Source organism: Capricornis sumatraensis, chromosome 7, assembly GCF_032405125.1.
Source record: "Capricornis sumatraensis isolate serow.1 chromosome 7, serow.2, whole genome shotgun sequence".
Classification (NCBI taxonomy): Eukaryota; Metazoa; Chordata; class Mammalia; order Artiodactyla; family Bovidae; genus Capricornis; species Capricornis sumatraensis.
This window is the reverse complement of record NC_091075.1, coordinates 95,685,427-95,701,645: the sequence shown is the minus strand read 5'-3', so window position 1 is coordinate 95,701,645 and position 16,219 is coordinate 95,685,427. Positions and strand designations below refer to the sequence as shown.

The 16,219-nt window shown below is 43.9% G+C and overlaps 1 protein-coding gene across 1 annotated transcript in view; it reads right to left on the bottom strand.

Annotated features, from left to right (window-relative positions):
* FRAS1 (Fraser extracellular matrix complex subunit 1) overlaps nucleotides 1-16,219 on the bottom strand; it is a 317,287-nt gene that overhangs the window by 19,803 nt on the left and 281,265 nt on the right. The window contains exons 62-67 of the mRNA XM_068974976.1: nucleotides 15,077-15,352; nucleotides 11,906-12,138; nucleotides 9,006-9,166; nucleotides 6,595-6,809; nucleotides 3,093-3,243; nucleotides 931-1,038 (exon numbers count right to left, since the gene is read on the bottom strand). Of these exons, the coding sequence (XP_068831077.1) occupies nucleotides 931-1,038; nucleotides 3,093-3,243; nucleotides 6,595-6,809; nucleotides 9,006-9,166; nucleotides 11,906-12,138; nucleotides 15,077-15,352 (1,144 nt within the window). The remainder of the gene's footprint in view (nucleotides 1-930; nucleotides 1,039-3,092; nucleotides 3,244-6,594; nucleotides 6,810-9,005; nucleotides 9,167-11,905; nucleotides 12,139-15,076; nucleotides 15,353-16,219) is intronic.

The window sequence follows — 16,219 nt, the reverse complement described above, 5'->3', positions numbered from 1 at the left end:
ACTAAAGAGGTATCACAGCCAAAATGGAATGTATGGATCCTGACTGGATTCACTTTTGTTTTATATAAACAGATGCAAAGCAAATATAAACAAATATAAAAATAGGTATAAAAGACATTTGTGGGACACAAATTGAGGGAACACGAATAGAAACTAGATGTTATTCGATTGGTGTGAAATAGCTTGGCCACAGTAATGCTATTGTGATGTGTAAGAGAAGGTCCTTGTTTCAGGAGGTGTCTATTGAAGTACAGTAAGTCCCCTGCATATGAATAAGTTCTGTTTTAAAAGCGTGATCGTAAGTCCAGTTTGTTCCTAAGTCCAACGAAGTCAGCCTAGGTATACAACTAACGTAATAATCGGCTATATAGTATTGTACTATAATAGGTTTATAATACTTTCCACACAAATAGTACATAACATGCAAACACGAAACACAGAAAACATTTTTATTCTTACAGTACAGTACCTTGGAAAGTATAGCAGTACAGTAAAATGGCTGGCATCAAGTCAACAGGCAAAAAGAATTACTGATTGGAGGAGAGAGAGGAGACGGGAGATGACAGGTCTAAAGGATCGTCAGCAATAGGAGACGGAGGGCAAGCAGCAATTTCACTCACGCCTGACATTGACGGTTTAGGTTTCGGTTTCTTGCTGGAACTAGACGCACGTTTTCATCTTGAAAAGTTCGTATGTGGGGACTTACTGTATTTAGGGTAACGTGGCATGGTGCCTACAACTTATCTTCAAATGATGTGATTTAAAAAATGGGAATGTGTGTGTGTGTGTGTATGTACATACATGCACATAGCAAGATGTTGGCTTTATTCTTCATTGTCCTATTCTTTCAACTCTTCTCTATGTTTAAACATTTCTTAGTAATTAAAAAAAAAGAAAAAAACTTGAGGAAAAGAACAGCACTGATATTACCTCTGAATTTGGCATGGGTCTTGAATTCAATAACCAGACGGCCATCCTCTCGAATGTAGATCCTTATTATCTGAAGCCTGGCAGAGAGCACACTGTCTGTCTGGATTCCTGGGTAGGCAACCACACACAGAATATTCAAGTGAAGGCTTGGAGAAGAGCTCCCAGACAGTAGCGTACCCATGAGTTACCCCAGGGACACCTCTAAGTAGACCCACACGCTTTCTTGAATGTGAAGTGAAGTGAAGTGAAGTTGCTCAGTCGTGGCCGACTCTTTGCGACCCCACGGACTACATGTAGCCTACCAGGCTCCTCTGTCCATGGGATTTTCCAGGCAATAGTACTGGAGTGGATTGCCATTTCCTTCTCCAGGGGATCTTCCCGACCCAGGGATTGAACCCGGGTCTCCCGCATTGTAGACAGACGCTTAACTGTCTGAGCCACCAGGGAAGTCTTTAGGACAAATTTACATACTTGGATGAACACAGAGGCTATTTGGAAAAGATCCTGATGCTGGGAAAGATTGGAGGCAAGAGGAGAAGAGGGTGGCAGAGGATGAGATGGTTGGATGGCATCACCGACTCAACGGACATGAATTTGAGCATACCCTGGGAGACAGTGAAGGACAGGGGAGCCTGGTGTGCTGCAGTCCGTGGGGCTGCAAAGAGTCAGACTTAGAGACTGAACAACAACAAAGTCTATTTAGAGACATGAGCCAGTCAGCGTTGTAAGACAGCTCATTCTATCTGGTTCTTTTTCACAATTCTATTCTTCTGACATAGTCTTTATACCTGCAGATGTCACCTTAGAGCAGGCACAGGGTCCCACCTCAGAGCACAGGAAAAATGATCCCTAAACCTTCTTATTATTAACTTTACACCAGGATGTGGTTACAGCATGTCTGCTTCAGACTGTATTTTCTTTTCCTCGCCAGAACATCTTTCAGGACTTAACAGAACCATAACCAATGTTCTGGTGGCTATACTTCATATTGAAAGCAATAAAGAATTACAGGTTAGCTTGCAGAAAGCTAGTTACACATGACAGGACATGAGTCCACGGTGGTTTTAATAAGAGCAATTGCAAGCATGACACCCACTGAGTTCAGTATGGCCAAAAACTAAAGGGGAAGCAAAGAAGGGGGGAAGTTTAAAAAATCCCAGCTCAAGAATTATCTGACCCAGACTGTGAAAACTCCCTGGGGTTATTTCTTATGAAAAATATAATGTAAATATATGATTTAACCTTAAACCATTTAACCGAAGGAAGGACTGTATTTTCCATTAGTAGAAGTGAAGCCCCATCTAAAGAGATCTACTCAGATGAAGTAACTGCCTCCGATCAAGTAAATCACCACCAGGGAAGGAGGAGGAATGGGAGCAATACAATAAGAAGAAATGAGCTTGGGGTTGTGTTTGAAGTAGAAGACACCAAAACTAGAAAAAAAATATAAAAAATTAACTCAGACCCATTGGAGTGAATGGAGGAGAGAATCATGGAGTTTTAAGGGCCATTCATGGGGTGGCAGTGGGAGAAGGTGGGTGGAGAGAGGCCTGAGGATCTTAGCTGAAGGGTCAGCACCCATCCAGGCTCTGTGGGGGGGGGCTCCTCTTAAGGAGAGCAATGACACAGACAAGCCTGGGGTGAAGGTAATTGAAAAAATTCAGCATTGTCGCCTTTAAAGTAAAAGTAGGGTTAAAATTCCTACTTTTAAGGATGCAACAATAGAGCAAACGCGATATCAAATGAATAACGTAACCCGGGTTATTCTTGATGTGTTTCTCCACTGCTGTGTATCTGATTTCAAGACTCTGTTCTCCTTAAACAACATGAATCACATCATTTTCTCTAGACTATATTCCAAAAGAACACACACTCGTTCTGCAGTATGGGACTTGTCTATCACTTGCCATCCTCTCCTCTGGGTCCCTGGCTCCCTGGACTGAATTTATGATGATGGTGGAGGCCTTCCAGCATTAACATCTACGGACATCAGCCTCTCTCGGAAACCACAGATCTGTATCCTTTCTACACTTTATGTGGCTCTGCTTTGATGGTATATAGGACAACAGGATGAGGAATGCAGCTACCATTAAAACGCAACACTTAAAAAAAAAATGCTGCTAAGCATGAGGTAAGACTTGGTAAGATGTCAGCGAGTATACCTGTTCTCCAGAGAACAGTGTCATAGAAGAAGGAGAACTCCATCTCAGTGTGGTGCTCCAAGGAGGCCCAGCCCCTGGGGGCCGTCACGTAGACGTAGGACACGTGGAGAGGCACGTGCACCGTCAGGAAGGACTGAGCCGAGTCTCTCACCTGCCGAGCAAGCGGGGTGCACACGGAGAGGGTTATTTCTCCCCGGCACGAAGAGGTAGATGAGCATCTCACACCGGTTCAATCTTCATTCACTCATGTAGCCACTTATTCAGTATTAATCAAGCGCTCATGATTGTGCCAGGCATCAGGCTAGGAGCTGGGTCCTTAGCAGTGGGAAAAAACTAAAATCCCTGCCTTATGGAACCTACAGTCTAGTAGGGGAGATATATAAATGTGAAAAATAAAGGGGTGGGAAGTGGTCAGGATGCTTCTTTCAATCAGATAATCAGAGAAGACTTTTTCAAGGAGGTAACATTTAAAAGCACTTAACTTTTTAAAAAATATATTTATTTTGGCTGAGCTGAGTCTTAGTTGAGGCATGTGGGATCTTTAGCTGGAGCATGTGGGATCTAGTGCCCTGATCATGGATGGAACCTGGGCCCTTGCATTGGGAGCAGGGAGTCTCAGGCAGTCCCCTAAAAACACTTTTGAAGTATGGGAAGCTCTCCTTCCACTGATCATTTGCAGGAAGCCTTGGTTGAGATTTTTAAGGCATCACAGTTATTCCCAAAGGATCTGGGCAGATCTGGGATCTACATCAGCACACAGTCCCTGGCTGACCATAGTTTTCAGAAAGCCGTAGGAGAGCATTAAGCAACCCTAAGTGGGAGGATGCCCAAGTCACGCTAGGACGAACGTGAGGCTGACTTGGACGTCTTAGTGAGTACTCAGACCTTCTCCAATAGGAAAGAAGGTCATGGGATTCGGATACCATACTATGAAACTTACCAACAGACAGCTCACAGTCGGATAACTTCCTATTTCATTCAATGCTTTGTTGAAATAATGTTGAAAAGGCAGCACACCATACTTCTAAAAGAACACCTTTTCTGAAGGAGTTCCTTTTATTGCCATTAATTCGGCTCTATTATTTTCATTTACTACACAATTAACAAAACTTGGATTGAAAATAACAAAATATGAACAGAAGCCTTCATGGAGAAGCTGTGTATGAGTGAGGCAGTTGGTTTATTCATTTTTGAGATGTATATTGTATTTTCTGTCATAAATACATATTTCCTTTATAACAAAAAAGTTTACTTTAAAACAATTATATTTTGTCATTGGCCAAATGTGATAATACATTATAGAACTTACATACAATTTTGTTTGAATATACAATGTAACATGTTTCCATGGGTAGTTAAGGGAAAGAGCCAAATGCTTAATCAATATTTATGACATTGAAACTTTATTTTTCCAAAGTATTCTTTCATATTCAAAGTTGTCAGGGATTTAAAGTTGGATTCCAAGTTCTTCAAAAGGCTCCATTAATTCCTTATGCACTTAAAAACCTTTTGTGAAAATCTTACTCTGTCTTTGGGAAATTTTCTGATTGTATCTGGATCTCACATCATGTTCTGTCCCTGTATGTACAGGTTTTTCTAAATACATTTGCCCTAATTTCACCATTGCTGATGTTAGAACCTCCATAAATTTTCTAGCTGACTGGTAAAATTATTTTTCCTCTGTTTCTGTCTATTCTCCATTAACCTGCATATTACTTATTAATCCTTAGAAAAAAACAACTCTTATAAATATTTACTGCACAACTCTTTTGTGGCAGACCTTGCTAGATGCTGTCCCACCTTGAGATTACTAGTGCCCATTTCAGATGAGGTTCAGCGAGGTTAAGTCTTCTCTAATTCTGCCGATATCTGATAAAGAAAGATAGGAACTAGGGCGAGTTTTAAGTTGTACACTCTACCATATACCACTTGTTTCATCTATTTTTAAAGAAACAGACAGCAACGAAGTACTTCTGTGGTATATATGTATTGGTTTAAAAAGTGGGACATATATAATAAGAATTTTTTGTCTTTGTCATTTTTAAGCATATTCTGAATAAAGATAGCCAAAACTATAATTAAAGTCAGGGAGAAGAAAGAATAATAATTTGGGGGGGGCAAAGAAGGAACCAATCACTGAGTTTTTGCATATTTGAAAGTGGATGTAGGTTATGCAACTGCAGAAGCACGAAGGAAACCTCAGAAGGCCTTAAAATTCTATTCAGTAGAGGGCGATAGTGTATACAAAATGAGAATTAACCAAACCAAGAGGCATCTCAAGGAAACAAATTTTAATCAAAGAAACTTTCCTAAAATGATTATGCGTAACTCCCCTCTTTCAGTGTGGTTAAACCTGACTTGAAGTGAAAAACAAATATTTGATTTTCTTAGTTCATTGAAATAACTACTTAAAATTGGGTAGCGCCTGCTTTAGAACTGTTTTTCCCATGAGGATGCATTAGCCTAGTCCCTTTGATATTAATGGCCTGCGACTGTGACTTCTTGCTATAATGTTTGGTTTTGTTGGGCTTTCCTCGTGGCTCAGACAGTAAAGAATATCTCCCTGCAGTGGGGGAGATCCAGGTTCGATCCCTGAGTTGGGAAGATCCCCAGGAGAAGGGAATGGCTACCTACTCCAATATTCTTGCCTGGAAAATCCCATGGACAGAGGAGCCTGGCAAGCTAGAGTCCATGGGGTCACAAAGAGTCGGACATGACTGAGCGACTAAGACTTTCTTTATTACTGATGTTTAAGGACTATTAACCATAGGTTTGGAATAGGTATGACAGCAAGGTGTTTTAAACAGTTGCCATGATGCTTGGGACAACAGTGCTTTACTTGTCTGCTGAAAGACAGGGAACTTCTGTCATTTTAACTCATTTCCCCACACGGGGAAAACACATCGACTTAGCCATCATCTTCCTATCAAGGTAAACCTTTTTGACTTTCCGAAATATGCATGCTCAGTTGCTCCGTCGTGTTGGACTCTTTGCAGGCCCATGACTGTAGCCCACCAGGGTCTTCTGTCCATGGGATTTTCCAGGCAAGAATACTGGAATAGGTTGCCATTTCCTTCTCCAGGGGAATCTTCCTGACCCAGGGATCAAACCTTTGTCTCCTGCATTGGCAGGTGGGTTCTTTACCACTAAGCCACCTGGGAAGCCCTTTCCAAAATACACCCAGAGGAAAAACCTTATATACCTAGAGAAGTAAGGCTATTAGATTTTTATATAAATGACTGCCAGACAGCTAATTTTCTTCAACTTAATTTAAACATCTTCCATATTAATTTTCTAATTAGCTGATTGAGAGGACTTTGGGGGGCTTGCTCTAGCTATGATGCCGCTAAGGTCTCTCTTACAGGGTTTAGAAAGAAAGTCCCTTGGTTGGTGCAGTTCTGGGAGCAACTGGGTGCTAAAGTGCTTCAGTTCAACGAATGAACAAGCTTTAACATGATATCCAGGTGCACACAGCCTTCAGACAGACCCCTGGGGCACCCACCTGGAAGTCGGCGGTTACAGACCCCCCACAGACATCAATCAGCTCCGTCATGTCATAATAGGCATCAAATGTCCAGACGCAGCTCTTCAGGTTCAGGTGTTTGTAGAGCTGGATGGTCTTTGGCTCCCGCACGCTGGGGTCAAACTGGAAGGGGCGGTCGTAGCCAGGCCCCAGTGCCACGCTGTCATGGACCCTGTCGTCCAGGAACCCTGCCTCTGCGGGGGAGGGAGAAGCAAGGAACAGTAATCCAGTCTGTGCACCTGCCCTTCACCAGCTTCCCAGGACCTGGGGGGAGAGGAAGAGCCACATCCTTTGGACACACAGAGAGAGCTTTCCTTCCTTCTGAGATGACTAATAGAGCACCCCAGGGCTCCCAGGCTTCCCTCGTGGCTCAGATGGTAAAGAGTCTGCCTGAGATGTGGAAGACCCATCTTTGATCCCTGGGCTGGGAAGATTCCCCTGGAGAAGGGAATGGCAACCCACTCTAGTATTCTTGCCTGGAGAACTCCATGGACAGAGGAGCCTGGCAGGCTATAGTCCATGGGGTTGCAAAGAGCTGGACACGACTGAGCAACTACACTAATTAACTAACCAGGGCTCCTGACACAAGCTCGGTGAGAAGGTGAGGGGAGCTTGTCATCTTGCCTGTTGCCACGTGTTAAACAGAGTGACTGGGGTTACAGACTCAGGGAAGATGCTGCAGGAGCCAGGGAAGAAAAGATGAATGGATGAGACCATAAATGAAGAAGCCAGTGCCTGGTGGCCCTGTGTATCTCTTGGAAAAGAACACAGTAAAGCCTTGCCTGTCACACCTGCCCAGGCTGGTGCTATGCTTCACAATCAGTCCTTGAAGAAATGGATTTATTAGATGGAGAATCTGTTGGTGAAATCTTTCTCAAGACTGACTTTTTTAAAAAATAGCTTTTACGGGGAGCCAGCAAACAAACATCTGACTACCTCCTCCCCTACCTCCTATGGTTTCTGAACTCCTGCAGAAAAAAAAGTCTTAATTCTGTGTTAATGAGTAAATAGCTTGCTAATGATGCTTGACTAAGCTTCCCTTGCTACAGGCAAAAATTATTGGATCAAATGCTGCCAAGCAACTGAACTGTTCTAAGTTAAGGAAGACCTTTATGCAGAAGAGAGCTGAATACAGACACAATTTTAGAATATCAGGGTTAACCTTTGTATGGTTCTGAAAGTAACCATGATATTCTGAAAGAGCTGATCCATTTCTCAGAATGTTTGACACCAGCACACAGCCCTCTGCACCACAAAGACTAGGGTGTCAGTGAACATGCACTAATTGTGTTTAAGTAGGAAGAGGTGCAAACTTTCAGCCTATAGACATGGTATGTTTCTTCCACTAGCTTGCATATGCAGACCAATGAAACTTTCATCTGTAGCCCAGTGACTTAGGAATCATTTACACTCCACTAGTTCCTACTGTATCAAGACCATCACTACCCAGAGTGATGCTTAATGAATATGGAAGAGCACACGAATGCCTTCCTGTCTTCAAAAGCACTGTTAAATGATTCATCAGTTGCAAAGGGAGGAAATGCGCATTTAATGTGCACTTGCTAAGGTGAATGGAAACGGACAGGATTCTTTGTAAACTAAAACGTCTGCCCTGGTGAACAGGAGATGTGCTGCCTCAGCCGTCAGTGCCCTTGGGTCTGGATCAGCTGCAGAGCCCCACAGCACGCACTTGCTCCAGCAGTCTGCAATCCACGGACTGAGCGAGGTGGGGCAGAGAGGTCTGCCCACTGGGGCTGGAAGCAGGACACGATAGACAGCTAGGCTCTCTCCAGAGCTCCCTGTAAGAACTGGTTGCGGTTTCATTGGCCACACTGCAGACTTCTCCCTCTGCCCAGTCCTGCTTCCTCCCTTTCCCTTTAGGAGATGTGGATGCCCAATAAACACCTCATACCCCAGGCTCCACCTTTGCTACTGCTCCTAGAGAACCATCCTGTAATTTCTACCATTGCACAGGAGCTTTATAAAATGCTGAGAGCATGGGAACCAAGTGCAGGAGAAGGAAGGAGCTAAAATTGACCAGGACGGGGGTTTTAAAATTGTCAACACATTCAATCCCTACCTTGTTTGGGAGCAATTATTCTCCGCATGTGATAGATAAGAAAGCAGTTGGCTCAGAGCTGTCCAGCTATTTTTGTTGAGTTGTACAGGGAGTGGAATAGGGACATGAACCTTGTCAGTTTGATTCCAAAGTCTTTGTTTTTTCCTATTCACGTCACTGTCTAAGTTGCCTATGTTTGGCTGCTTGCTGATGAGCAGATCCACTAACCATGCAGATTTTAAGGACGAGAAAACATGAAAAGCAGAGTTAGCCACATCCCTAAGGGTCATCGTGCTGGGCTGGGCACACTAACAGGGAAGTCTCCCCTCACCTGAGATGCCTCTCAGGTCCCGGGTGGTGACGAGGTTGGAGCAGACGTGTTGGTGCCTGTAGATGGACTCAGACAGAAGAAAATGCAGGTTGTGCAGCGGCATGGTGGAGATGAGCGGCAGCATTCCATCCTGGTGCGGGATCTGCACGGAAATGTGGATTCTAGGGAGGAAACAAGAGCAGAAATCAGTGCTTTCAGGTGCCTGCTATAAGTAGCTAGCATGGTACACTGTGTACATGTGTGTGCTCAGTTACTCAGTCATGCCTGACTCTTTGAGACCCCACGGACTGCAGCCCACCATCTCCTCTGTCCACGGGATTCTCCAGGCAAGAACACTGGGGTGGGTTGCCATGCCCTCCTCCAGGGGATCTTCCCAACCCAGGGATCAAACCCTCACCTCTTACGTCTACCTGCATTGGCAGGCAGGTTCTTTACCACTAGTGCCACTTGAGAAGCCCCCAGTATGGGGGGCTAAGGTGAATGGAAACGGACAGCTTTCTTGCTTTCTCATAACTCAATTTGTCTTCACCAATGAATTTACCAGTGTTTTTTTTTTTTCCCTGAAGCTTTCCATGTAGGAGTTCTCCCCGTACATGAGGGTACAATGTACATGCAGGGTTATTCTCCTCCCTCCAGCCCCTGGGAGATCCTCCAGAGTCAGGACTGATAGTAATCGAGAATCATAGATTTTTTGTGTGTACAAGAAAAGATAACATCGCAACCATAAATTATAGCTTTCTTCTGCTTTAAAAGGAAGCTTTGTTTCCTCAAGAGCTGGAGCCGAGTGGATGGTATAGGCACGGCTAAGTTTCTTTCTCTGTCTGTGGAGGTTGTGGAGGGTTGCCACAGAATTTTCTAAAGTATTTGTGCCCAAAAGACATCATTGAGCTCTTAAACTTTAAGGCCAGTGTCCCTACCCAGGAAAAAAGCCTAGAAAAAGTAATACTCCACTATTCAATAGTCTTGGGGCTTCCAAGGTGGTGCTAGTGGTAAAGAGTCCACCTGTAATGCAGGATCCGATCCCTGGGTCAGGAAGATCCCCTGGAGGAGGGCATGGCAACCCACTCCAGTATTCTTGCCTGGAGAATCCCATGGACAGAGGAGCCTGATGGGCTACCGTCCATGGGGTTGCAAAGAGTCGGACATGACTGAGTGACTAAGACACACATGGTCTCTCCCCAACTTAAAAAGCCTTCCCTTCCCCACCAGCAAGTTCTAGCAAGGCCACCAGCCCTCACGGGCCTCAATCTGCAGCAAGCTCTGCCTTGAACTACATTCTTCTGCCTTTAGATGCCTTTGTACCGGGAAGTCTGTAACTTATTTATATTAGCTGCTATTTCTTGTATGCTTTAAGAGTCTGTCTTGCCTTCCCACTAAGAGGGCAAAGGACCATTTCCTTCACTTCTGTTTCTCCAGAGCCTGTAGTACACAATTCTAAATAAAATATGAGCTTAATAAATACCAGTTAAGACTGTAACACAACAACACTGTACTGAGGGGCTGCAATTTTTTCACTGTTCAAGTTTAAATTTTCAGCATGTTTATTGAGGGTGCATTGTGAGGTTTTACAGCTTGTCTCCCAGAACAAAGACTCATGTTTTAAAGAAGGATCAGAACCTCAGAATATGAACAGAATGGCTCTTTTTGTAAGGAATGGGGTCAGTAGTAACCCTGGACACTTCTGTTATTGCTTTTTACAAAAATAAATTTTATTCTGTTAGAAAAAAGAGAAGGATTTGCATATTTTTGGCTCCATGTTCAAATCTGGTTTTTTTTCATGTAAATGAGCCCCTTTCTCTGAACTCAGTTGCTCATAAAGGCATGCACATAAATACTACCAGGTTTAATGAATATGTATGCTGCTGCTGCTGCTAAGTCACTTTAGTTGTGTCCGACTCTGTGCGACCCCATAGACGGCAGCCCACCAGGCTCCCCCGTCCTTGGGATTCTCCAGGCAAGAACACTGGAGTGGGTTGCCATTTCCTTCTCCAGTGCATGAAAGTGAAAAGTGAAAGTGAAGTCGCTCAGCTGTGTCCGACTCTTGGTGACCCCATGGACTGCAGCCCACCAGGCTCCTCCATCCATGGGATTTTCCAGGCAAGAATACTGGAGTGGGGTGCCATTGCCTTCTCCAATGAATATGTATAACCTACCTGAAATCATTTTTTTTTTGCTATACAAAAAATGAAAGCATCCATTTTCCATCAAGATCGTAGGACACAGGAAAAAAAAAAAAAAGGCATATCTGCCCACTGAGTTATAATTCACTAGTGTTTTTACTTATTTGCTCACTGGGTACTTAGTGAGTGCCTCTTAGGTGCCAAGAAGAACGTTCTAGGCAGAGGGGATGCAAAATAAACAGTCATGGTCCCTGCCACTATTGTCTGCTGGGTGGGGATGACAAGGAGAGAATGAATAATGACAACACTCTCGGAGAGGCAGATGTGGCTGCCAGAAAAGTGGGAAGTAAAAGCTTCCAAATTAAACTGCGGGAGATGATGGAAAAGTTCCTAGAGAGATGCCATGGCTTAGGTATGCTGGGACAATGGGATTTAAGACTATGGAGCGGAAGGGGACGGGGGAAAGCTGGAACCAGGAGTAGTCACATGGCAGAGGCAGGCCACCTAAGAGTGCTTGAAACCCTGAGGAAGTTACATGTGATTCCCTGTAGGTGGACCGGCAGGTGAAAATAACAAGATGAAGGAAATGAGGCTAGCAAGACTGACAAGGGCCAGATATTAGGGCGCATTTGAAGAAAGTCAACTTTTTATGAAGCATTCATCACCATCATTCTTATTTTGCAGAAGCATCACTCACTGATCTGTCCCACCTAGAAAACACACAGTGCACAGCTGGGGACTCTCTCTGCCATCTCCTCATGGAAGGCAGTTCCCCCTGACCTGTTGGGATGCTCCTTGTGTTTCACGTCCAGGTATTTCAAGGTCGCGATGAAGGACTGAGCCTGGAAGCCTCGGGCTGTCCCAGCCACCACTGGAGTGTGGCAGATAGCACTGTCTGTTCCGATGGTGACAATGTTGCTCCTCAAGGGGGTCCCCACGTGGCCCACCTTGTCCACAGCCTTGGCCACACAACGTACGTGGAACCTCCGGCTGAAGTAAATGCTGTCCAGGACCTATCAGGAGGAATAAATCACCTCAGACACGTGGATGCTGCCTCAACAGCTCTTCATACTGTGTCTTCTGGATGATAATCTGTGATAATCTGTGAAGACCATTGTCAGCTGAAAAAACTACACAACCTAAAAGGTGAGAGTTATGTTTTATACAGCAGGCTAAACTGAGGACTTAAGCCCGGGATACAGCATCTTAGATAACTGTGAGAGACTGCTCCAAAGAGGAATGGGAAGAGCCAGGATACATATTAATCAGAGTTTTTGCAACAAAGGCCAGGTAGTTGGAACATCAAAAGATGACTGTTAAAACTGGATATCTCAAGTTAAGGAATTTTGCACTTTTCCATGTATGGGAAGATGAAATAGTTTGCTGCTGCTGCTGCTGCTGCTAAGTCGCTCACTGAAATCATTCCTTTAATAGGCATCTCAGCTATCAGTGGCCAGTATCCTGTGTTTTCTCATCCTGAGTCTCTTTAGGGTGTCCCACTGGCTGCAGTGGCTGCTGCTGCAACGTCCTTTGCTGACTGACATGGCAGGCTGCATTCTTAGCCCACCCCATCCATTATCCATCCATCTATCCATCTATGTGTCCACTGATCTACCCACCTATCCATTCACTCACCACCTACCAGGAGCCAGGCACCAGGGACAGAGCACTGAGTACTTAGAGCCTTGGGTGGTAACCCAGGTAACTAGCAAGTAGACAAATGTGGAGCAAGAAACTAGAGATGACTGATTCCCAATGACACTTGTTCTCTTTACATATTAGGTTCAGAGGACTACTTGATTTTTCAGCCCTTCCAGCAAGACTCATTGCCTCTAAGTCACTTTTGCTGAAGGCATGGTATCAGGATAGAAAGGAAAGACACTTCTTTTCTAGGAGTTCTTAGTTTTCTTTCCTCCCTACTGCCATTCCCTCCCTTAACTCCCCTCTAATTACTAAGGGTTACAATAAGATGGCAGACTTGAAGTTGAGAACTTGGCCTCTGATACCCACTGGCCTTGAAAGACTTTCTACAGATTTTCTCATGCTCCAGACACACAGAATCCATGAGTGCTTAATGCAATCTATACAGAGGTAACCTAGGTCACCAAAACTCTCTAGGTTACTAGTGCATTGACATAGGGAAGTATATAATAAGAAAAACTCATTAGTAGTTCTGTGTGCAGCAGACCTCCCACAAAGCAATCATACCAACTTATAAATTCTACCATGGAAACAATTTTCACTGAAGTCCATTAAAAATTGAAGAAGATTTTTCCATTAAAATTTTTTTAATTAGCTGCCAGGACTTTATTTATTTATTTATACATGGACTTCATTCAGAAGGGATTTGAGGCATCTTACAAAAATGCACACACTACAACAGTATTAAATAAATAATTGAAGAAATGAAGGCAGAGCAGAGGAAGCTGGGGTAAAAGGATTAGTCGCCAATTCATCACAAGAAGGCAAACTGAAATATAAGGCAAAATCGTAAACTTGGTACCTGATAAAAATGTATATTCGGCTCAAATCAAACCAACTGCCCCTTCATGGGTTTGTTGAACGGAGAACAAGGTATTTATGAAACAATAAGCTGTTAAGTCTTGCCATTTACATTTCTAATAATAATAAAGATAATTTAAATTTGAACTAGATTATGTTGCAAAAGAATTAATTTTCTGGCCTTTCTGAATAAGCTGTGCCAAAGACAATGGACACGAGGGACCCACATTATCCAAAGGCTCCCACGTACGTCTAACAGCTTTCTTCCACTATCTACTCAAGAGAGTTCTTTTTAAAACTTTATTTATTTATTCATTTTCGCTATGCTGGGTCTTCATTGCTGAGCACGGGTTTCCCCTCGCTGTGGTGAGCAGGGGCTACTCTCCAGCTGTGGTGCTCGGGCTTAGCTGCTCCTCAGCATGTGGAATCTTCCTGGACCAGGGATCGATTGGATTTGTCTCCCTGGCAGGTAGGTGGATTCCCAACCGCTGGACCACTAGAGAAGTCCAAGGCACTTGTTAAAGTGAGAACAAACTGTGGATTTGTAGGGAAAAATCTAGAGAAATTAAGTCTGAAAAAAACTTCTGATTTCCAAAATTATGAAATGCACTCATTTCAGTCACAAATGATTGGTTGCTTGCTGGGTGCCAGATGCTCTGTGGAGCCTGAATCTCCACTGCTTTCAGCTCTTTCTCTGAAGAACATCATTAGTGCAATGAGCAGAGTCAGAACTCTGGACTGTTTCCTGAGCGTGGGCAAAGCACTGCTGAACGTGGCTCCCTGATGGTGGCAGAGGTGTGCGTCTGGCCTCCTAACTCTCTGAGGACAGCAACGACATTCTGAACCTCTTTTCATATCTTCCCACCAGGCTTTGAAAAATACTGATCACTTAATAAGTATACTCTCATTTTATTTAATAACTGGTCCCCACTGTGTGCCACCAATGTGGAAGCCACTTTGGATTGGATATACAAATATGGTAGAACCCTTGGTCCTTTTTTCTTAAGGAATTTATACCCTACTCCTTATTGAATGATTTAAGAGATGTGAAGAGAGACTCATTATTTGTACTTACCTAGAATCTTTGACTTACTTCATCATTTGTAAATCACTTTCCTATTTGTCAATGACCTTGTCAAGTGGATTAAGCAAAGGAGGTATTATTTTGTAGATCAGGAAACTGAGACTCAGAAAGGTGAAGTAAACACTTAACATCACATAGTTGAGAACAGGCAGAATCAAGGCTTGTAGCATGTTGTTGGAGTACTAGCCTAGTCCTCTTTCTGTCACACCGTATTATCTTTTCTCATACGTAAGAACAAAAGGAAAGTGTTGCACCTGCTTAATTGTTTAGTTTATATCAAATGGCATGCAGGGACCTCAAGGAATTTGACAGAGCTGGAGCAACAAAGAGAAAGGCCAGGTCTCTCCCTCTGTAACCAGACCTACCATGTGGTTGACACTGGTGAATGGCGTGTTGTCGGTGATGGTCTCGAAGGGAGACCGGGCCCCGTTGCCATCAGTGGGGGCGGCCACTTCCCAGCTGAACTGCACAGACGTCTGGTTGATGCCAGCCTCATGGCAGCGCTCCTTCATGACAGCATATTTGGGGAAATGGGGGTCGCAGGGCGTGACACAGACCAGCGGGTAGCCCGGGGAGGGGGATTTCTTGACTCCCTCCTTGGTAACCTCTTCCACATGGTCATAGTCAGCAAGTGTAATGACCTGCCAAGGAGCAACATAGCTTCAGCCCTGGGTAGGTATTGGGACGGTCAGAAAACTAAAGCTCTCTTCCCCAGAGACCTACATGATCACTTAACTCCTAGGGATTCTTTAAAATATAGCAGTAGTTTTAACAATGCTTAACCAGGCATTCCTAAAAGATCCTGGAAATCTTCAATAGTAGGGAAGATCCTCCTCCTCCCTGAGTTAAAAGCTTTAGTATCTTAATGGTCTCATTCCTAAATCAGATTCCTATGACTCAAGTGAAAAACACTCCACCCCCCACACACTGTAACCAAAACTCTATCATAAATGGCAGATATTAGTTAAAAGTTGCATTAAACTGTTAATGGCAGGCAGTAGTGCATCTGGCAAAATACAAGTAAATAAAGGATATATGTGAAGGACAGGGAAGCCTGGCATGCTGCAGTCTATGGGGTTGCAAAGAGACAGACATGACTTAGTGACTGAACATACGTGTATCTTTGTTTCATGTTCTAAGAGACGTATTTTGAAATGGTCTTTCTATTGTATGAGTTAGTCAGAGGAAGTTATAAGACTTATTTGGACTGCTTCATTATCCTATGTTAAATTCCCCTTGGCAACTTCTGGGAGCTTCCCTGGTGGCTCAGACAGTAAAAAAATCCACCTGCAATGCAGGAGACCTGGGTTCGATCTCTAGGTGAGGAAGATCCCTTGGAGAAGGGAATCCAGTATTCTTGTCTAGAGAATCCCACGAACAGAGGAACCTGGCGGGCTACAGTCCATTGGGTTGCAAAGAGTCGGACATGACTGAGGGACTCATGGCGACCTCTGTGAGTTTTCCTCCTAACTGTGAAGTTGGTGCATTCATTCTGTTCATCCCCAAAC